General features: G+C 39.6%; 1 protein-coding gene across 2 annotated transcripts in view; it reads right to left on the reverse strand.

The window, feature by feature from the left end:
* LOC148303197 (uncharacterized) overlaps positions 1-21878 on the reverse strand; it is a 33312-nt gene extending 11434 nt beyond the window's left edge. For both annotated transcript variants that reach the window (XM_088270378.1, XM_088270377.1), the window contains exons 1-13: positions 21508-21878; positions 16955-17111; positions 11792-11969; positions 10209-10464; positions 9136-9358; positions 7858-8055; positions 6516-6808; positions 5625-5757; positions 5047-5160; positions 3937-4289; positions 2671-2900; positions 1230-1366; positions 445-756 (exon numbers count right to left, since the gene is read on the reverse strand). In XM_088270378.1, the coding sequence (XP_088126504.1) occupies positions 445-756; positions 1230-1366; positions 2671-2900; positions 3937-4289; positions 5047-5160; positions 5625-5757; positions 6516-6808; positions 7858-8055; positions 9136-9358; positions 10209-10464; positions 11792-11969; positions 16955-17111; positions 21508-21545 (2622 nt within the window). In that variant the 5' untranslated portion in view covers positions 21546-21878. The remainder of the gene's footprint in view (positions 1-444; positions 757-1229; positions 1367-2670; positions 2901-3936; positions 4290-5046; positions 5161-5624; positions 5758-6515; positions 6809-7857; positions 8056-9135; positions 9359-10208; positions 10465-11791; positions 11970-16954; positions 17112-21507) is intronic.
* Positions 21879-22690: the final 812 nt, after the last annotated feature.

Genomic DNA, 22690 nt, shown 5'->3' on the forward strand with positions numbered 1-22690 from the left:
CAAAAAATATCTGGCCCGATGAGCACTGCGGAGTAATTCATTTGCGGCTATAAAAAGGTCAATGCAAATCAGACCTTATTCATTCCAAGTGCAGCACTCCAAGTGTCAAGCATTCACCCTCCGTCACGATATGAGGGTGCATGACAGCTCACGGTTTGGGTCTGCTGCACTTTGTGGAGGGTACAATGAATGTATTCCAGCAATAGAGGACATCAGTCAACACACTGCCGATCCTATATTGTACTTTTTTTTTTTTTTAGATGGGAATTGCATTTATTATTTACCTTGCTTATTATGCACAAGGTTTATAGATCATTTAGTGGATTTTTGTTTCTTCTAGCTAAATAAATATATTTTTAATTTGAATGTGTTGGGAACAGGAGGGATAATCTCAGCATTCGTTCATTGCTGGGAGGAAAGCACGTTGCACTCCTCTGTACTCACGGGCAGGTGCTGGGGGTGCTGCTGCTGCGGGGGCAGGTAGTGCAGGTGGTGGTGCGGCTGCTGCTGCGGCGGCGGCAGGCACAGCACGGCCTGGAACTGCTGCGGCGGCGGGTAGGCGCCGGGCGGCACGGCGGGCCCGGGCGGCGCGGAGGGCGGCGCCACGGCGGGCGAGGGCGGCGGGTGGTAGCCCTGCGGCGGCGCCTGCTGCTGCTGCGGCGAGGGCGTGGACGGCGGCGGCGCGCCCACGTACTGTAGCTGCTGCACGCCCCCCTCGTGCCCGTGGTACATGCGCATGCCCGGCGTCCAGTAAGTCTGCCCACATATTACATATTAGTTACTTGTATTTATTTAGATTGGCAGTGATAGGTATATTGAAAGCTTTTAAATGTAAATTCACAGTAATATTGGGATACAATTTTATTTTGTTTCACATTTTCAATAAATTTCATTCACTTAGTTCAACTTAAGTTTTCAACTTAGTCCAAAAAAAAATTGCTTTGCAAGAGCAGATCTGTCAAGAAGCCTAGATGCTTCTGTATCAGATCTGGGCATGCGGTGGGACAGCTTTCAATTACGAATCAGTATAAATCTAGCAGACTAACTCAACTTAACACTCAAAGAGTGTTTGATAATGTCTTAATAAGACGAAACGCGCCACATATTAACATGTACATAAATAAATGTAGAACTGAAATACAATAAACCTTGTTTAATTGTTGGATATATTACCCTACAATTCAATCTGGAATTGTACCAACTGTCTGCAGTTACAATAAATAACTTACGTAGTGGTTGATGTTGAGCATATGAGGGTACTGGGGTGGGGGCTGGTGCGGGGAGTGCGCGTAGGGGACCGCGTACTGCGGCAGGGGGCCGGGCGCCAGCAGGGGCTGCCCCGTGGCCTGCGCCACTTGCATCGGCACTGCAAACAAAACAACCTTATTTAATATACATTCAGATAAACTCAATGTACAGTACAGTCACAATGATTCAAACTAATTGGGACCGGAGCTTGTTTGCATTAGCAAAATAACTGTGATAACGCGGTTGGAAGCACAAGAACGAGTCTCTTGTGTGATATAATAGTGGCATATAGTAAGTAGATATACGTTTTTGGAACAGACTACTCTTTACATATCGCTCACTCCTTTCAAGAACGTCATAAATCAAAAAACTTGATTTTTCAGGAGAACTTTTTTAAAGTTTAAAAATATAATACAATGTTTTAAAAATAAATATCGAGCCACTTATGAACTTTTTCCTGTGCAACAGATCTTTTTAGGTAAAACCTGAAGGTTTTTTCTCCATTCAAAAAATATTTAGTTTATTAAAAAAAAAATTAAACAATACCTTTTATTCAAAAAGCAAAAACAGCACTTTCTGCCCTGTAGCGGGCAAATATAAAGTTAAAAATATGCCTCTTTTGCTGGGATATAGTACATTTTCTGGGCATTCCGAAAACATGCTCAACTGAAAATTGACGATTTTTGATTTATGACGTTCTTGAAAGGAGTGAGCGATATGTACATATTAAGTATTAAAATCAATCGCTGATTTTTAAAGTTTCCCAAATTGTATTTTATTATTAAAAAAATAAAATTTGTGAGAGTTGTTTTGTTAATTGAATCGACAGTCACTTTGTGGTAAAATCTATCCATTTTTAATTTAAGTATTACTTCGTAAATACAACTATTTTGTAAAATCTACTGTGACATGTGTTTCGATGCATTCCGCATCATTTTCAAACACCGCATCATTTTACGGAATTTGAAAATGATGCTGAATGCATCGAACCACGTGTCACAGTAGATTTTAAGAAATATTAGTATTTACTATATACCAATATTTACTATCGGGAACATGCAGACAAATGTTCCGGGTAATTTCAGGATTAACTTGAAGGAAATCACACCTTGATCGTTCACACATGAAGGAAATCACATCACATCACAAAAAAACACATCAGCCCTCCGCTTCAGGTACCAGTCCAGGGTAGTATGGAATAAATATTACAGTGAAAAAATCACTTATATTTATTTGACCCCCTGGGAATCGAACCCGGGACCTCCAGAACGGTAGCCGAGCGTGCTGACTATTACACTACGGAGGCGGACATATTAATGCATATATTAATTGAAATAAATAAATTGAAAAGACACTGCGTTTATATGACGCAGCGCCCTATTGTTAAGACTCTCCCTGCGAGCGGTCTGGTGGACTACTCACTCTTGCGCACGCGCGCCAGGTGCTGGTGCTGCTGCGGCGGCGGGTGGTAGGGCGGCTGCGGTTGGTGGTGGTGCACCATGGGCGCGTAGGCGCCGGGCGGGGGCGGCGGGCCGGCGGGCTGCGCGCCATGGTGCGCGTGCGGCCCGCCGTGGTGCGCGCCGTGGTGGGCCGCACCCCCGTACCCCCCGGGCCCGCCCATCTGCCCCACCGGCGTGCCCGGCGTGTGGGGCCTGACGGGACAAAGAAACAAAAACATGTTCAAATGAATCCTCGTTTTAAATTATACATAAAACAATTATACATTACAAAACACTTTACCACTTGAGTATTATATTTTATTTTTAGCGACTAGTTTCAGAAGCTACAAATCAATCTACGGATTAGAATTTTTTTCTTTTTTTTCTTTTTTAAACAAATTGAGAGAAAACAACTTACACATGTGTAAAGACACACGTGTAATATTCAACAATTCTACCCATTATTGACAACCACACTACTCAAATTCTTGGAAGTTCTATATATATTAATCAATTTTGAAACATTGTTCTTGAGTCACTAGAACTTCACTAGAGACATCTATTGGTGAGATGAAAAGAAGCTTTTTATTGAGCAGAAACTCTTTTAGTATGTGAGGTCCGTAAATGCCAAGACTTCCATATTCTTCTTCATCTTTGATGAAATGTCAAAAAATAATATGAAAATAGTTCCTGTAATTGGAGATAATCCAGATTTTGTGAACAAGTATTTTGACACACTGAAAATGTTGTAAAGGTATACAACACCTTTGATGATACACAATGCGAAATTGATGATGTCGCCACACCCGTAACTCAAACATTACTGTTGTAGGCGATGTAGCTACACCGTCAAGTTGGCAGCGCTGACGTAAGCAGGACGCGTAATGAGACGAACTGGAACAAAGATTTCCCAGCGAAACCGACGTTGAAGCGGGCCGACTTCCAAACGAGGAGAGCTACTTGGTTTGTTGAAAACGACAGACGTTTTTATTGCGACTTCACTTCTTTAATTACAAATAGATTGTAAAGTATTTTTTAATTATCTGATTCCAGTGTTATTGCATTTTTATAAATAAAAGGACTAACTCTAAGTACAGCATTCTTTCATTTCAATTCTGGTACCACTTCTTTGTATTAAAAATCATGACCACCCAGCGTGATCACAAAACGCGGCAACACGTCGCCAAACCTAAAAGTAGTAACTCGCTATACTGTCAATGCTATAACTGATAATATCGTCATGTCTCACCTGGACGGGTTGGGCGTGCTGGGGCTGCGGGGCACGAAGGGCTTGGCGGCCGGGTTGAACTCCTTGGCGTTGGGGTTGAGCGTGAACTTCTTGACGGCCGCGGTGACCTTGTCGAGCGGCGCGTCGGGCAGCGTGCCGGCGGGCGATGCGGGCGGCGCCGCGGGCGACGGGCTGCCGCCCTCGCCCGGCTCCTTGCCGGCCTCCGACTGCGCGGGCCCCTTGCCCTCGCGCTCCTCCCGCCCCTCCGCAGCCCCCTCTGCCGCGGCCTGCCCGTGCATCTGCAGCTTGCCGGCTACCTTGTCATCGTTCGACTCCGGCATCAGCTTGAAGTCGTTACCGAACTTGCGCAGATCCTGATAACACAAAATTTCTTTAAAGGAGAAACGATAATCGCTAGAGTCCAGGGGAAATATTTTTGCCTGCCTTCGTGGTGTAATGGAGCATTTAGCTACCCTGCTGGATTCCTATCTCTATATGAGAGAGTACAGGTATTATCCTTGGCTCTACCCAACCGAGAGATCTTCAAGGTACACTGATAAATCGAACACTGGACTATTCACCTAACAGATGAGATATCAATTTTAAAGGCGTCTCAACATGATATGAAATGTTTTGAATATTGAAAGCATTAACTTTGTGGATCATATTGATATATTATTTTGAGAAATAAAAAGACTTTTGATCCACTCACATTTTTATTAGCCAACTAGTTTCGGCAACAACCTGTTGCCCTCTTCAGGTTTGGTTAGTAAAAATGTGAGTGGATCAAAAGTCTTTTTATTTCTCAAAATAATATATGATATGAAACATCCATCGTTTTTTCTCTTTTATGAAAGAAGATGTAAGTCTGAGCGTCCCCAGGTTTAAGACCTGGCATTTGGGCTGGCTTAAGCCATCATTTTATACACTCGTGTAAGGTGAACGTTACACGAGTGTATAAAGCAATCGCTCAAGCAAGCCAAATGCCAGGTCGTAAGCCCTAGGGGATGCTAAGACTTCCATCTTCTTTCATAAAAAAGGGAAAACGATACATATTTCATATGAAGTTGAGACACCTTTTAGAAATTGATCAAGTTTTGTGATCTGAACTTTTAAAATGTTTCTATTTACCTGGACTTCATCTTGTCGGCGACCTTCCCTGTGGCGGGGGTGGGGGGGGAGAGGCCCCGAAGGTGGGGGCAGCTGAGTGGGTCCCTCGTTCATCACAACCTGGTGACCCATGACCTGAGGGGAAAGTTGTCCTCACATTAATATAACCCAAATTAATCCAAATGCAATTTAATTTCAGAAAATTGGCCATGAATAGTGAAATAAGGAAGGAATGCAAAGCTGAGATAAGCATTATCGATAAAATTAAGAAAGGTGTGTTGAGATGGTTTGGACATGTAGAACGAATGAGTGAGGAAAGAACGGTAAAACAAATTTATGAGGCGAATGTAAGTGGAAAAAGGAGCAGAGGAAGACCGAGAAAAACATAGCACGATCAGGTATGCCAAATACTTTAAAGTGGTCAGGTTAGGAGTCGTAACAATCGGCGGGTATGTATGAATGTAGAAGAGGCGAAGAATGTTTGCAAAGACAGAGTGGTGTAGCGTTCTATTCTCTCTGCCTACCCCTGCGGGGAAGCGGCGTGATGGTTAGTTAGTTAGTTAGTTAAAATTGGCCATGTGACGGTGGGTGATGTATACCTGCATGGGGGCCACTTGCTGCACGGGGGGGAAGGGGGCGGGCGGGGAGGCCTGCTGGGTGTGTCGGGGGGCGCGCTGCTGCAGCGGGGGCAGCTTGGCGTCCGCTCCGTTCACCTTACCAGCCCCGGGAGCACTGGAATACATACAGAACTTCATGTACACTCTAGTTACGGGAAAATTTCTATCCTTCAAATTAGAGGGATTGAAATAGTATAACATACACAAAAAGGTATAATCTACATAAATATTTTAATTCAATAAGTCTAAGCACCATCTAACATTTGTAATTTAATTCGGGTATAAAAAAATATATATTTTTTCGAAAGTATGGTTTAGTAGAAAATTTAACCTTTGCATTTAATCGTGAACGCACATCATTCAAATGACTGCTACAGCTCGGCTGTCCAAATTCAAAACACAGTAAGGGACATTTTTTTATAGTACGTTTTTTTTGCATTTTTGGAATAAGTAGATTCTACTTAGTCCAAAAATGCAAAAAAAACGTACTACAAAAAATGTCCCTTACTGTGTTTTAAGTTTGGACAGCCGAGCTGACCTTACAGTACCCCCATTCGATCAATCCAAGTTCTCAGTACATTATCGATTGTTTGGGGTTCAATCCCATGAATGGCAACTTCGATTTCATGGTTCAAGGGCTCAATATTGTTTGGACTTCAATCCCATGAGAGGCAACTTCGATTTCATGTTTCAAGGCCTCAATCTCCTCTGGGTTATTATTAGCGTAATCCTTATCCTTGACAGCTCTCCACAAAAAACATGATAGGATGATTTCATTCAAAAATCATCCTATGACAGAGTCACAAACAGATTATAAACCACAGGGCCACAAACATATAAAAATAAAAAAAATATTTTTCAATGCGATGTTACCTGCGGACCATGTGGTGCTGTGTGAAGGGCGGGGGAGAGTTGTAGGTATGCGGGTGCTGCTGGTGAGGGGGCGCCATGGCCTGCTGTTGCTGCTGCTGTTGCTGCTGTTGTTGCTGTTGCTGTTGTTGCTGCTGCTGTTGTTGTTGCTGCTGCTGTTGCTGCTGCTGTTGCTGCTGTTGTTGCTGCTGCTGCTGCTGTTGCTGCTGGTGCGAGGACAGCTGCCCCGACGGCAGCGAGGCGCCCGCCGCAGCGTAGCTCTTGCCGCCCGGAACGCCCATGCTCATGGCATGGCCCTGGCGTGACAAGACAGAGTGAACATTAACATTTTCGTATTATTATTCGCATTAAAACAAAAAATAAATGCATTTAATTACTATATGATCGATTACTTTGGAAAAGTTTGTATTTTCTGTTAATGAGAATATCTTTATTTTTCTAAACTAGTTATGCTGACATTAATAGAGTATTTTATTTTTATAAAGTATTACTTTTAAGTATGATACTGAAAATTAAAACAAAGAAATATTTTTATCTCAATTTATTTATTTTTACTCAACACATTGTTTGCGGGAAACGCTTAAAAGCATCTTTTACATACTGGTAGAAAGCGGAAGACGCATACAAGCGTTCTATTTGCTTACTTTTGGTAGAGCTCAAGAGACGCCAAAAAACGTTATACAGATGGGAATTGGGTTTGCGGTTACTTGTGATTAGTATACTGAGGGTCAGGCGGCAAACTGTCCGAATATAATTAGGGTCGGGGTTGATGAACAAAACCTTCTTCTTCCTGACCTTAAAACTCTCATCCGCATCTGATGGTGCATAGGGCACTGCATTGTATAAACTTAGTGTTATCTTGATTATTAACACATGAAGGAAAGGTGATCAGCCTTCCGCTTCAGGTACCAGTTTAGGGCAGTATTGAATAAATATTAAGAGTGAAAAAATCACTTTTATTTATCCGACCCCACAATGGGAATTGAACCCGGGACCTCCAGTATGGTAGCCGAGCATGCTGACCATTACACTACGGAAGCGGAGCACTTAATAACATTGCAACAAACATAGATGCAAAATTAAATAAAAAATGGTGTGATTGATTATTTACAAAGTTTTTCAAGAATAGTTTGTGACGGTCTGGATGGTAACAAGTCTGGATGGTTCCATTATCCTGACATGTGCATACCATTGTCTTCTTCATTATCTTCCCCACCTAACGTCTTGAATTGGTAACGATCAAGATAACACCGTGTTAATATGATGCAGTGCCCTATGCACTATCGGGTGTGGATAAGGGTTAGAAGAAGAGTCTTCAGTAGGATGTGCATATTGGACACATTACCTGGTGCGGCGGAGGCTGGTGGTGCTGGGGGTGGTGCGGCAGGGGCGGGTAGTGCAGCGCGGCCGGGGGCGGCGGGGGCCCCTTGGGGGCCGCCAGCTGCTGGTGCTGCATGAGGGGCTGCTGGGGCGGCTGCTGATGCTGCTGCTGCTGCTGTTGCTGCTGCTGGGGCACTTGCGGAGACTTGATCAGCTTTCCAGTCTAGGAGAAAATGTGGAAATAAGCACCAAGTGTTCCATGTCTGTCTGCTGTGCTGGTCGGGGTTGTGGGCATCTGTGTACCTGCCAACGTCAAGTCGGAATCGGATCTAGCTGACTAATTGAACTAAACACTAATCCCTTTCACTGCCTACACTGGGGTACTTCTAGAAAATTTGGTGATGGACAATCTTGTATTTATTTAGATTGGCAGTGACAGGAATATTGAAAGCTTTTAAATGTAAATTCACAGTAAAATCGGGATAAAATTTAATATTGTTTCACATTTTCACATAAATTTCACAACTTAGTTAAAAAAAAAATATTACTTTGCAAGAGCAGATCTGTCAGGAAGCCTAGATGTTTCTGTATCAGATCTGGGCATGCGGTGGGACAGCTTTCAAAAATCATAAAGTGTATGTGAGAGGGAAGCAAAGCTATCCGATAAGTACAGTCGTCGGCAACCCTGGGTGCTAGTTTGGGCAAAGGACCGCATAAAGCAGTCTCTCACTCTTTCTCTTTTGTTTTGATATTGGGTGAGAATGGTACGCCTGTACCTGTAGCTGTAGCGTACCGCTTCACCAGCCATTTACTATTGCCTTTCCTAAAACTATAGTTTTTTCCACATATTTTGTTGTGTGAACAGTGTCGGGGTTCCGTCGTTACCAACATCATCAATCTGGTGGGAGACTAGACAAAATGTTATATACGCAATAAGGCAGGGGTTGAACACCATAACTTTATTAACTTACAACATTTTGAGTGTGTCCAAATACTTGTTCACAAATCTGGATTATCTCCAATTATAGGAGTTATTTTTCATGTTATTTTTGACATCTCATCAAAGATGAAGAAGAATATGAAGTCTGGGCATTTAAGGGGCTGATGACCGTCAGCCCCGTAAATGCCTGATAAATCGCTTGAAAGTGGCTTGATATTTATTTTTAACACATTGTATTATATTTTTAAACTTTCTCCTGAAAAATCAAGTTTTTTGATTTATGATGTTCTTGAAAGGAGTGAGCGATATAAGGACCCTCAGTGCAATTATTTGATTGTAGAAATGTGTGCTTGTCATTAGTACCTGGGGGTTCTTCCTCCGGTTGGGCGGCACGTACTTGTCGCCGGGCTGCGAGTCGGTGCCGTTGTGGGGCGGGGGCGGGCTGGGCCGCTGCCCGCGCTGCTGCGGGCGCTGCACGGCCGCGAAGCGCTCCTCCTCGTCCCCGTTCTCCAGCTCCATGCGCTGCTTGTACATGGGCTCGCGCTCTATCTCCGCCGCTATCTCCTCCGCCTTAGCCTCCGCGTCTCTGCACACCACACCACACCAGATTGTCAATTGCGGCTTATGTTTAAGTTACTATAATTTCATGTTATTCATGAGTGGAAATTCTAGGCAAAAAACTCGCTTTATGCGGTTGGGACAGTTTTCAATACATAAGGGTATAGGAAAGCAACAGAAGATGAAAGGAAGTCATAGCTAATACCGGAGTATTTAAAGGTATGGACAACACTATGTATGGATATCCCAATGGCAGATCCATGCCTTGATATTGTAAAATGTTAAACATTTAGGGTTAATTTTTGTAGGGAGGCTGAACTAGGGATAATTGAAAAGTTCTTTAAGGTGGAATGGACATGTGGATACAATAACGCAATGGATAATGAGAGAATGACTAAAAAGTATATTTAGTAAATGTGAACGGGAAAACAGAACGAGGACGGCCAAAAAAGACACAAACAAATCAATCAGAATCTAAAATTTGGTGAGGTCAAAAGTCTACGTAATCGGAAGGTATGTATGACTAGATCAATTGCTAGATCTAGACTAGATCAATTGATAAATTTTGATTGCCTGTGCTCAGTTAAACAGGCTCACATTTCACACTAAGCATAATATGTTATATTTGTTTTCGCTTCATATTAATTTTGATAATAAATCAATATTAAATAAACATTGTTTTTTCTTTGGTACCTTTGTACCTTGAACAGAAAAAGTTTGCGGAACACTGATCTAAAGTGTCACAGTCTATGTACCGAATGCGGGATAGGGTGATTGAGGAGTCACAGACTGTGTATCAAGGGCGGTATACGGTGATTGAAGGTGTCTAGTTCCGTGAAGGAAGCTAGGAGGTTGGCAAGGAAGGAAGGGGCGGTCACCTGTAGTCCTGGGTGTCCATCTTCTGCAGCGGCAGGGTGTAGCCGGCGAGCGAGTGGTCGAAGGTGCTGTGCACGCCGTACACCTGCTCGTTCTTGCGGAACATGTCGTTGGCGTCCCAACCGTTGGCGCGGTGGTCCAGCTCCAGCCCGCCGTCCAGCGCGCAGCCGTCCTGCAGCTCCACGCCGCCGTTCAGGGCCAGCCCGTCCAGCCCGTCCCACGGCTGCAGCAGCCGCTCCTCGTACCTGCCCGCGCGCCCTGCAAAAGATCCAGACATTTTTCAAATGATCATGCGCAATATTTTTTCATCTTATATATCGCAACAGATTTTAAAATAATACTTTTTGTTATTCTTCTGTGAATGTCATATTGGGTCCCCCTGACGCCGAATATCACTTGAGAGTAATTGTCCTTGCCTAGGGTCTTGTCTCGACGGTCCTGATCCCCGTCCAATCTCGTATATTCCGGAGCGTATTTTGATAGTTCATAAAGAACTGTCACGAGAGGTGGTATCATACATTATAAAAATAATGAAGGACATTGGTAACATAAACCAAGCTAGGATACCAAGTGCCGAACCCTCTTCTAGTGGAACTGAAGGTCTGATAATGACAGTCAACAGTCTGGTTTTCTCCTGAGGAGTTTTCTCCCAGTAGTGAGCAAAAAATATTCAAAGAATGGCAGTCAACAGTCTGCCTTCTCCTGAAGAGTTTTACGTGGTTTCTTCCCAGCAATGAGCAAATGCTGAGAAGTTCCTGATTGACCCACACTAGATAATCCCTACTGTTCCCAAGACAGATTCAAATAAAAACATATTTATTTAGTTAGAAGAAACAAAAATCCATTTAATGATCTATAAACCTTGTACATAATAAGCAAGGCAAGGTGAATAATAAATGCTATTCACATGTAAAAATAAAAAATTAAAATTCCGGAGCCAGGATATCTGTCTTCTGGCCACACCACAACGACCTTCTATTTTGCCTTTTATGAATAGGTGCAACAGCTCGTACTTCTCTCCTCTTAGTATATGCCCCAGTTAGGACACCTTCCGGACCTTGATATCAGTCAGCAACTGTCTCCTTGCTCTTGCTCTTTGGAGCACATTTGCATTGCTGACCATATTTTCAGCTGCACCAAATGGTTCGTAGGGAATAACGTCATTAAGTTAACCGTTAATTATATGCGGGTAAGGTGATCGATCAGTCCAGTACTTTAAATTAAATTATTAAATAAATACTAAGTTAAAAAAAAAACAAATAAAAATAATATTAAGTTTAAATCTTTATATTGACCCCCTCTGGGAAGTTGAACCTGGGTCCAGTATAGTACCCAAATGCGCTATAATATAAAACAGTAAACAATTTTTTATTTAAAAGCAAAATTTTTACAAATCTCTTATCACGGTGACGCCTATTTTGTTAGGCATTTAAACACCTATCATATGACGCCTTATTTTTATAAATGAGCATTTATCAGAGCACTGTAGTCATTCATATAGTCCATCTGCATCTTTTTGCGGCAACACCTACTCAATTATGCTCAATACTAAATTGGAAGGGAGAATTGAAGGTCGGATGGTTACCATTATATTTGGAGATGGCGGAATCTGTTTGGAAAGTGTCCCTGGTGGCGTAGAGCAAGTCGGAGTCCTTGGCCTTGATGGAGATGACATCCTCGGGCTTGAAGATGATCCGGTCGGCAATGGACTCCACCGCCATAGGGCCGTCTCGGTCCAATCTGTGCGCCACCTCGATCACCACCTGGGGGGCAAATAAAATACAATATTAATACACATCATTAATACGGGAACAAGAGCCGACACTCCGAGAACAAAAAGCCTTCTTAGGACATCGGAAATGAAGACTCTACGACCCATTGCAACACAACACGCGACAGAGTTAGAAACTCAGAAATAAGAAAAATCTGCCATGTTGAAGATGTTGTGCGATGGGGAAGAGAAAGAAGACGTTTCTGGAGAGATCATGTGGGAAGAGCGAGTTCGGATCGAGTGGTGAGGGTGGCAGCGGACAGCAGCATAGGCGGGATCAGACCCCCAGGAAGACCACCTAAACAATGGGAGGATAGCTGGTCTTCCACCTCCCAGGAGCGGACCGGAGAATGACAGGATCTAGTCCTAAAAGAAGAAGAAGAAGAAGAATACACATCAGAGGAAAAGAAGATGAAAAAAAAGCGGTTTTGCGGGTTATTAAAAAGAGGGTTATTCCTTCATAAAATTAAAAAAAATTAAGTATAGGTACAGCGGTGAAGAAAAACAACATGATAGGAACCACACTCAATTTTTTGGTGCTCACGGTCTCCAACTGTTCAGTGTTGACTCACATTATTACTAGGACTGACTACAATAGTATAAGGCCCGCTCCGCTTACTACCCGCTACACCCTGTGCCGCAAACTATTCTAGCACATTTTGACATCTTTACATAGATGAAGAAGGCTATGAAAGTCTTGGTATTTACCGGGCTTATGACCTGACATAGGCTGGCTAAGTGATCACTTTACAGACTTGTTACATTCACCATTCTACCCATGATTGACAACCGCACAATCAAAATTTTTGGGACTCATGCATGTACCATAAATCTCATGACGCTTTATCTTTGTTTTCACGGGTGCCATCTATGGTTGGTTTGAGAAAGTTTTTTTTCAGCAGAGACCCTATTTGTTTAAATGTATGCAAGATCCTAACCGGATTATTTTACATACTGGGAGACGCCTGAAAAAAATACTTAAAATTTTTACGCAGCTTATAATATGACCAGCAAAATATTGTGAACCATTCTAGTGCGCTTACATTCTACGGCTTTGTATGTGAGTCATACGTGCAGTATAATAAAACTGAACTCCCTTTTTGCACGATTTACTAACACGGTGCAGAAAACAAACAAACAGTCATCAAACAATGCGTAACAGTAATTTAAAATTTCCTAGTGCTGAGTAGTAAGTATATCCTTGCATGCGCTTATACTCATTACTATACGCAGAGAAGTATGCGAGAGGGGTCTAAGAAATAATTTTTGTTGCATTTGATTTATTTTTTGATATAAAATTAAGATACAATAAGCCATAATGGATATCTTACATTAATTTTTATACTAGGAAACTTATTCACTATAGATTTTTTGTATTTTTTTCATGTATTCACATTTTTTTACACGGTATATAGCATGGATCCTTTCTACTGTGTAAATGAGGAGTTCATTGTACTCAAAGGTCCACACAATATTTTTATTTATTTATTTAAACTTCATGTACAGAAAATGAATAAGTACATAGGCGGGCTCATTGCTAAATGTTTCTCATTCAAAATCCACTGATAAAATTATTTTAAATGTCTAATGACTAATTTTTGTCCGCCTCCGTAGTGTAATGGTCAGCGCGCTCGGCTACCGTTCTGGAGGTCCCCGGTTCGATTCCCAGAGGGGGGTCTAATAAATTTAAGTGAATTTTTCACTCTCATATTTAATTAATATTACCCTGGACAGGTATCTGAAGCGGAGGGTTGATCACCTTTCCTTAGTGTGTTGACAATCAAGATAACACTGCGTTTATATGATGCAGTGCCCTATGCACCATTGGGGTGCGGATAAGGGTCCGAATGAAAATGACAATGACTAATACTTCGTATTTCCTTATGATTTAATTAATAAAAGTCATTTGAAATCAATAAGGAGTGAAACTAGAGCAATTCAACATTAAAAACAAAGGCGAGTATTTGTTAAATTGGTAGTATTTTTGCATCCATCTTTTTGACTTTTACAAAATACTTTCAAAGGACTCGAGTAAAAATAAAATATGCTGAAATTTCTTAGTAAAAATAATAAAAATGACTTTTAACCTATAATCAAAAGCTTATTGGTTTTTATGCTTACGTGACAAAGTTCCTCACTAACTATTTTATATTCATAAATGTATTATGTAAGTCATTTGTGTATATTATGAATTTAAAATAGCGACCAAAAAAAATGCGATAAATTTATTCATCAGGAAAAGAAAGTATAAATTAAATATATGACTTAAAACAACATTTTTTTTTGTTAATTACTTTATATCCATTTTTTTCTCGAAAAACGAATGTTTGGAAAAGACCAATGTAAGAGATGTAGCTCAACAAAACTCGGAACTAAAGTGCAACTGGGCAGGTCATGTGGCACGGATGTCTGAGGATAGATGGACGAAAAAGGTACTTGACCGGAGGCCTAGAAGCGTGGGTAGGCCCCAGACAGGATGGTCCAATGACATTAGGAAAGTGGCGGGCCTGCGCTGGAAAAGAGTCGCGTCCAACAGAGAACTGTGGAAGTCCAAGAGGAGACCTTTGGCCAATACTGGACACAAGAAGGCTGAAGTAAGTAAAAGTATGTTATTTTGTTAGTTATAAAATGGTGAATTTTAAAAAAACATGTGCACAAAATTGTTGAATGTATAGATAGTTGATAATGTACGACGATATTCCGAATAGAATGAAGAATGAAAGGAAGCAAACCTAGCAAATTGAAAAGGCAACGTTCCAATTAATAAAAAAGTAATTACATATATTTTTAAAAAAAGATATGAATGAAAATAATTTTAGAATGTAGTAACAGTATTAGTAAATATCCGTGAAACTTGGAATATTTTTTTTTTAAATGTTTGCCTGCATAGTGGAGGTCATGGGTTTGATTCCCAGAGGGGTCAAATAAATATTTTATCACTTCATCTTTATTCAATATTACCCTGGACTGGTACCTGAAGCGGAGGGCTGATCACCTTTCCTTCGTGTATAAACGATCAAGATAACACTGTGTTTATATGATGCAGCACAGCATCCTATGTACCATCGGTTGCGGAGAAGGGTTTAATAAAAATAATAATATAATATTAACATTGTTAGTCAATATCTGTGCAACTTGAAAAATCAATAAATAAAACTTTACAAATTTGAATCACTTCACTTGACTTCGAAAATTGTAACCTCTAAATGACTTTAAAAGGATTTGTTTCATTATTTCAAAAGAAATATGCAAAAGTTTCCTGAACACTATAAAATCGAACCGAGCGCGAGTGTAGAGAAAAAGCTACTGTGCTGTAATTTGCACACAATAATGACTTGTGAACAAGAGCCGGGTGAGTCACAACAAAAGAAAAAAATATCACTCACACTAAATCATAACAAACTGCCCTGCTTCGTATGGCATAAGTTCGCTAGAATGCGTTGCACTCATACAATGTTGTATAGCAGTGGTCTTCAAACTTTTTATCACCGCAAACCGGTCAACGCTTGCTAACTTTACCGTGGACCACTGGGGAGAGGACGTTGAATGTTTATATTTAAGATTATACTAATCCAAATATATAACAAATAGTTATATTAAAACAAATTTATAAGGCGAATGTAATTGGAAAAGGGAGCAGAGGAAAACCGAGAAAAACTTGGCACGATCAAGTATGCCAAATACTTGAAAGTGGTCAGGTTAGGAGTCGAAACAATCGGCGGGTATGTATGAGGAGATGCATGAACGTGGAAAAGGCGAAGAATGTTTGCAAGGACAGAGTGGTGTGGTGTTCTATTATCTCTGCCTACCCCTGCGGTGAAGCGTCTAGATGGTTAGTTAGTTAGTTTAGTTACTAATCCAAAAGGTTGTGTTTCTTTTACTTTAATGATTTTGTGTCGGCAGTAACATGGCGTGAAGGGGTTTTCACAAGTGGTTTTTTTTGTCGATAATTATCAATTTTCATCTCAACAAACCTTTCTTAATGAAAATCGATAATTAAGGAAGGTGTGTTGAGATGGTTTGTATTTTTATTATTTACAAAAATAATAAAATTTCACACTATTTCTGTGAGCCTAAGCGGCTCATTATTAGAAATAGGTATAAAATTGCGGTAGAGTGGGTTCGAACCGAGAAACTCTGACTCAAGAGTCCGTGACACTAACCACGGGACCACAACTTGACAAATTTTTTAAGAAGGCGGCTCGGTACCGTCTGATCCACGGATCAATACCGGTCCACGGCCCGGGGGTTTAGGACCACTGTTGTAAGGTATAAAATAGCATCTAAGGGTCCAAGATATGCAAGCGCTACTGACTCAACACTTTTATTACTGATATTTCTTGGTGGACCTGGATATTATACAAGAAATAAAACAAAGCTTTTGTGCTTTTTTTACTTGATCTGGTTTCAACACCAGTCTGATGATGTCGCTTGTGAAATAAAATATAAGTGGAAAAGGCTTTTTAGTTATTTCATTTTATAAATTTCGTATTACGAGTCCCGGCCATACTATACGCAATGTCGCAAGAGACAACAAGAAGACCAAATCAAATGCAAAATCTATAAATATCATTATTATCATAATTCAACTCTCTGTAAGCGCCCTTGAGGTAGTATTTTACAAAAATGGCGCTATATAAATTATTCAATATTATTATTACTATTATTATATTGTGTGTAACAATCGGAGGGTATGTATGAGGAGATGCATGAAAGTGGAAGAGGCGAAGAATGTTTGCAAAGACAGAGTGGTGTGGCGTTCTATTCTCTCTGCCTACCCCTGCGGGGAAGCGGCGTGATGGTTAGATAGTTAGTTAGTTAGTGTTGAGACGCCTTCCATCGAAGGTCATTCGCGGAATATCACATAGTCTAGACACCCCCCGCTAGAGGCTAACCGAGCGATATGGTGTGGTCATCCAATACTGTGTTATACACTGGCGATTCTATTGAATAAGTTGGCAAAGGGGCGGTACTTACTTCAAATTGCGGGGAGAATGTGCGGAAGACGCCCTCCCACACGCTGCCCGACTGCGTCTGCACCTGCACCGTGTCGCCCACATGCGAGGCGATGGCGTGCATGAAGTTGGAGTTCTTGTACACGCCCTCCGCTGCCACCGAGCGCACTCGCGGCGACCTGAACACACGACACACACACGTTATACACGGGCTTACCATACATCCCCCGTTCTACATTACATGCGACAAAAGACTTCTCGAGAGCGCAGTGTTATCACCTTTTAAAAGAAGATCAGCCAAACTCAAACACATTCCAGAGAGATGGAAATTACAACTTGTCTAAAAATAAAAACATATGAATCCTGCGTAACGCCAGTGAACACATATGCACTAGAGAAGATGGCTCTGACAAAATTAAAACAGCGAAGCTCAAATGCACATAGCGATCCATGGTTGGTTTGCCTGAGAGATAAAATAAGAGAAATGAAGAAATTAGGAACATAACCAGGATAGTGGATATTAAGTGGCAAGGGGCAGGACATGTTGCAAGACAGGAGTTGGTTTGCCTGAGAGATAAAATAAGAGAAATGAAGAAATTAGGAACATAACCAGGATAGTGGATATCAAGTGGCAATGGGCAGGACATGTGGCAAGACAGGACCCCACAAGATGGACCCTAAAGTAATTTTAAATCTCATCGCACATCTAAAATAACTTTGAAAGGTGTTGTTTTTTGAACCCTATTCCATTTTCATTACAAAAAATATATATAAAGTTTTTTTGTTGACTGTTTTTTTTTTAACTGTTGTTGATAATTTGTTGCCTCAGTTACCATCTATCAAACGTGAAGCTTATGATGAAGAAATAATTTCGAATAGAAAGCTTAAAATTAAAAATAAAAAAAATGGTGGCAGCTTTCAATAAATAATATAGGTAAATAGCAAAATAAGCGATAGAAAATTCTATAAATGAATATACGGTTTAAGTATTACAAGGAATAATATTGTTTGCAGTGTATAAACAATAACAAAAAAATAGCAGACTCGGCATTCATACAATGTATTCAATAACAAAAGTGATTATCTGGTGAATTTATGTGGAGTAAACAAAGTGTATTTCTGTATTTGGAGCTAACAATTTAGAATAATAAGTAATAAAGCTGATAAGGATGAATAATGAATAGCCCCATTATTACAAAGAGAAGGAATGAGGTTGGAAACAGTAGCACCTTGAAACAATTCGCTCACTCCTTTCAAGAACGTCATAAATCAAAAATTGTCAATTTTCAGATGTGCATGTTTTCGGAATGCCCAGAAAATGTACTGTATCCCAGCAAAAGCGGAATATTTTTAACTTAATATTTACCCGCTACAGGGCAGGAAGGGCTGTTTTTGCATTTTTAAGAAAAAGTATTGTTTAATTATATTTTTAAATACACTAAATATTTTTCAAATGGAGAAAAAACCTTCAGGTTTTACCTCAAAAGATCTCTTGCACAGTAAAAAGTTTAAAAAGTGGCTTGATATCTATTTTTAATACATTGTATTATATTTTTAAACTTTAAAAACGTTCTCCTGAAATATCAAGTTTTTTGATTTATGACATTCTTGAAAGGAGTGAACGAATTGTCAACTGCTTTAAAGTGCCATCATTGAGCATTCAAAGAAATGAAGGGAAATATTATCTTAGGGACAAAATAACTGTTTCCAGACAAGAACACAATAATGTTCGAAAAGATCAAAGGCAACACGTTAACCCTTAAAGGGACGCCACAAAAATAAGAAAACAGACTAAGAAAGTTGATAGGACGAGTCCTGCGATATGATGACCACATCACTAGCACGATAGGTGAGGAAAGAGAAGGCAAGAGAGGAAGACAAAGAAGTTGTTATTGGTTCGCAGTCAACTTTTTCTTAAGGCCCTACATATGTTAAATAGCAACATAACTGTCTTTAAGGGTCACATATAACATAATTGTTTTTTTTTATTGAAACATCGTTTTCGTATTGAAAAAAAGTTTTTCTTCAAAATAATTATTTGGTTTAAAAAAAAAATAACCAGCAAGAATGTATTAGGTGAGATCTATATTAATATGATTTCTCATGTTGTCCGCCTCCGTAGTGTAATGGTCAGCAAGCTCGGCTACCGTACTGGAGGTCCCGGGTTCGATTCCCAAGGGGGGTAAAATAACTATAAGTGATTCTTTCACTATAATATTTATTCAATATTACCATGGACAGGTACCTGAAGCGGAGGGCTGATCATCTTTCCTTTATGTGTAAACGATCAAGATAACACTGCGTTTATATGACACAGTGCCCTATGCACCATTGGGGTGCAGATAAGGGTTTTATTATTATTATTATTATGTATTAGGAGATGCATGGATGTGATAGAAACGAAGATTGTTTGCAAAGACAAATTGGCACGGCGTTCCATTCTCTCTGCCTATCCCTGCGGTAAAGAAGCATGATGGTTAGTTACTTAATTAGTTAAATAAACACAATTTTGAAAAACCATCACCGAATTTCTAGAGATGCCCTAGTTTTGGAAGTGGTAGGGATTAGAAGCTAATTAGTTCTGTTAATCAGCTAGGTCCGGGTTCCAGTCCTGACAGTGGCTGGTACGCAGACACCTCCACAACCCTGACCAGCACAGCAGACAGAAAGGGAGCTGTGTCAAAGCATTTGTAAAACGGTTCAGTCGTTGTATTCCCACTCTACCATTTTTCACCATTCTATCATGGATCCCTTTGGCAGAAAGATGAAACAGATCGAATGCAGTAAAAATGCAATCTTCTGTTATATAAAAATACATATCGCTCACTCCTTTCAAGAACGTCATAAATCAAAAATCGTCTCATATCTCACTATATCTCAGCAAAAGAGGCATATTTTTAACTTAATATTTACCCGCTACAGGGCAGAAAGTGTTGTTTTCGCATTTTAAAGAAAAGGTATTGTTTAATTTTTTTTTAATATAAACTAGTTATTTTTCAAATGGAGAAAAAACCTTCAGGTTTAACCTAAAAAGATCTGTTGCACAGTAAAAAGTTTAATAAGTGGCTTGATATTATTTTTAATAAATTGTATTATATTTATAAACTTTAAAAAAGTTCTCCTGAAAAATCAAGTTTTTTGATTTATGACGTTCTTGAAAGGAGTGAGCGATCTTAGGTTTAAAAAGGAGAAATATGAAAGGAATGCAAGGCCGAAATAAGCATTGTTGACATGAGATGGTTTGGGCTTGGGGAACAATATGATTGATGAATACAATTAATACAGATGCAAATAGAAATCAAAAAAGACCAAAGAAGATACGACATATTCAAATAGGTACATCAAATAACTGAAAAAGCATGTCAGGAGTCAGAACAATCAGGGTGCGTGTATGAAGAGACGCACCAGCGTATAAGAAGAAAAATACAAATGCACTCCTGCCTACCCATGTGTCACAAAATTGTGAGCATTCTTATTCAATCATTATCTTTCTAAATAATGTATAAGTAATGGCAGTTTATGATGCAATAATTCACAATTTGATGGAATGTATTTTGCATCTAACCTATATTAAAATGATTTCTTGTGTTAGGCCGATTTTTACATTTAACAAAGATCCGGATTTGTTGGAAAATTGATGTGCTAGCTATCAATACCAACCCAAGAAAAAGAAGATGGAGGCATGGGATATTTGTAGTTTTTCACCACCATCACACAAATCAAAATATTACAAATGTATGGAGAATTATATAATCAGGGTTAAGTAATAAAGTTTAAAAAAAAGAGAATAGAAAATCTTTTTAAAAAACGTGGGAAAAAAACAATAGAACAGACTTCTTTTTGATTTCAGCAGTACCAAAATTTTTGTCTTATAAAAATATAAATATGATAGAAATGAAATTACAAATCACTGCCAATTAACGTTAAAATAATGTTAATTGTATTAAGAATAATAGCAGGGAGTAATTACTGTGATCGGATTACATCACATACAAAAAAATGAACTTTCAAACCAAACAGCACACGTATTTTGTCATGTCATTTTCATAATTTTATCTTGCGACCATCGGCGAAAGTGTAAAAAATTATTTAATTCGCATTTGGACACGCGCCACATGAAAGTTAAAGTTGAAAATAGTGGCGCAGCAAAATGATTACATGGTCTTCATAGGGACACCCGACTCTATCACCTGTTTGGTTATAAGACAATTATAAAATGTATCCAAACTTTAAGTGCTCCGAGATTATTTTGAATTAGAAAGTTTAAGGCAGTCTACGTTCAGAAATCTTCGCATTCCTAATCCGCGTGTAAAACCCAGGCCATCAAATAAATAAATCATTTTAGCTCCATGACAGTTTACTATAGTCGTGGCCCTGGCGCTTTGAGAGACAATAAAGGAACCAAAATGATTTTTATTGATAGATGTTAAACGATATAGAATCCTGGGAAGACGTTAAAAGACGTAATCGGCTAAATCCCCGTATTGTTAGACGCAGGCGCTCGTTTTTCTGCAAAGCACAAAGGGTAGTGGCATGTACCATGTACAAGAAGGTTAGGTCATGTCGGGCACTTACCTCTGGGGTGCCGCTCGACTTTTTCGTTTATTGTTCATGTCGGCCTCGCCTGACTGGCCTGGTGGATAGGCTCCTTCTCGTTTACGCGTAGGGACCGGAATTTTGACTGATTGGAGGAACACTTATCTCGCAACACGATTCTTTCAACTTTCGCGAATGCACCAAAATGCACTTAAATTAAAATAAAACACCGACGCTATATCAGCACCGTCTCTTGTCAACATCAACAATGTCTTCATTAAGCCAAAAACTACAAATTAAATTACTTTTGTGTATAAAAATCACAATTAAGTTAAATAAATTTTCGGGATCGGGAGCCCGAATTCTCTGGCAGACTGTCGTTCTGCAATGCGCGGATCGCGGATGATTACAAGATGGCGGGATGACGTATTCACTCTTCTTTCGTTCAATTTATGGCCACTATTTTCATTCCACATTTCCGTCTCGAAATTACTTTCTAAATTTTCCAAAAAATATATAAAAATATTTGAATGCGCTATATTTTTTTCTAAAGCTAAATTTCCGTTCTAATTTTACGAAAACTCAAGTTTATATCGAAAAAAATTCAAATATGGCGGAAAAGGCACTGACCTTAAGGCAGCCTATCACTGGCCGCATGAAACACTGCCTTCTACATAAAAATTACAATGCCGCGCAAACCAAATGTGTTTGGTAACGCAGTATAGAATCTCTCCGTAGTAAGAAATATACATATACTAATTTATTTATTAAGGCACTTTTAACTTTTTTATAACAAAGGTATTACAATGGCGGGCACTGTCATGAACCAAAATGTTTCAAGCTGCCAAAAACATTTATAGGTACATATATTGTATTTGTGTTGACATTTTTGGGTGGTTTTCGTTTTGATTGATTGAAGAAAATAATGTTGTTTATTTGACTTCACTGATTTCAATAAATTTAATATCATAAATTTGTACTGTATTTTTTAATGTTCAGTGTGTCAAAAATTAGTAGAAAATTGTTAAAAGTCTTGATATAGCTATGCTCTTATTAAAAACATTTAGATGTCAACATAAGACATCTAAATGTTTTTACTAAGAGCAATCTACCGTTAAAAAAAATTGGATCCATGTAAAAAAATAAAAATAAGCTTTTATAATCCGGTTTACCGATAGCAGCTGATGTAATGTTGCCAAATGTTCTCCGCTATATCTAATTG

The sequence above is a fragment of the Brachycentrus maculatus genome, unplaced genomic scaffold, assembly GCF_059751285.1.
Source record: "Brachycentrus maculatus isolate JH-2025_06_01 unplaced genomic scaffold, ASM5975128v1 h1tg000380l, whole genome shotgun sequence".
NCBI classification, from domain to species: Eukaryota; Metazoa; Arthropoda; class Insecta; order Trichoptera; family Brachycentridae; genus Brachycentrus; species Brachycentrus maculatus.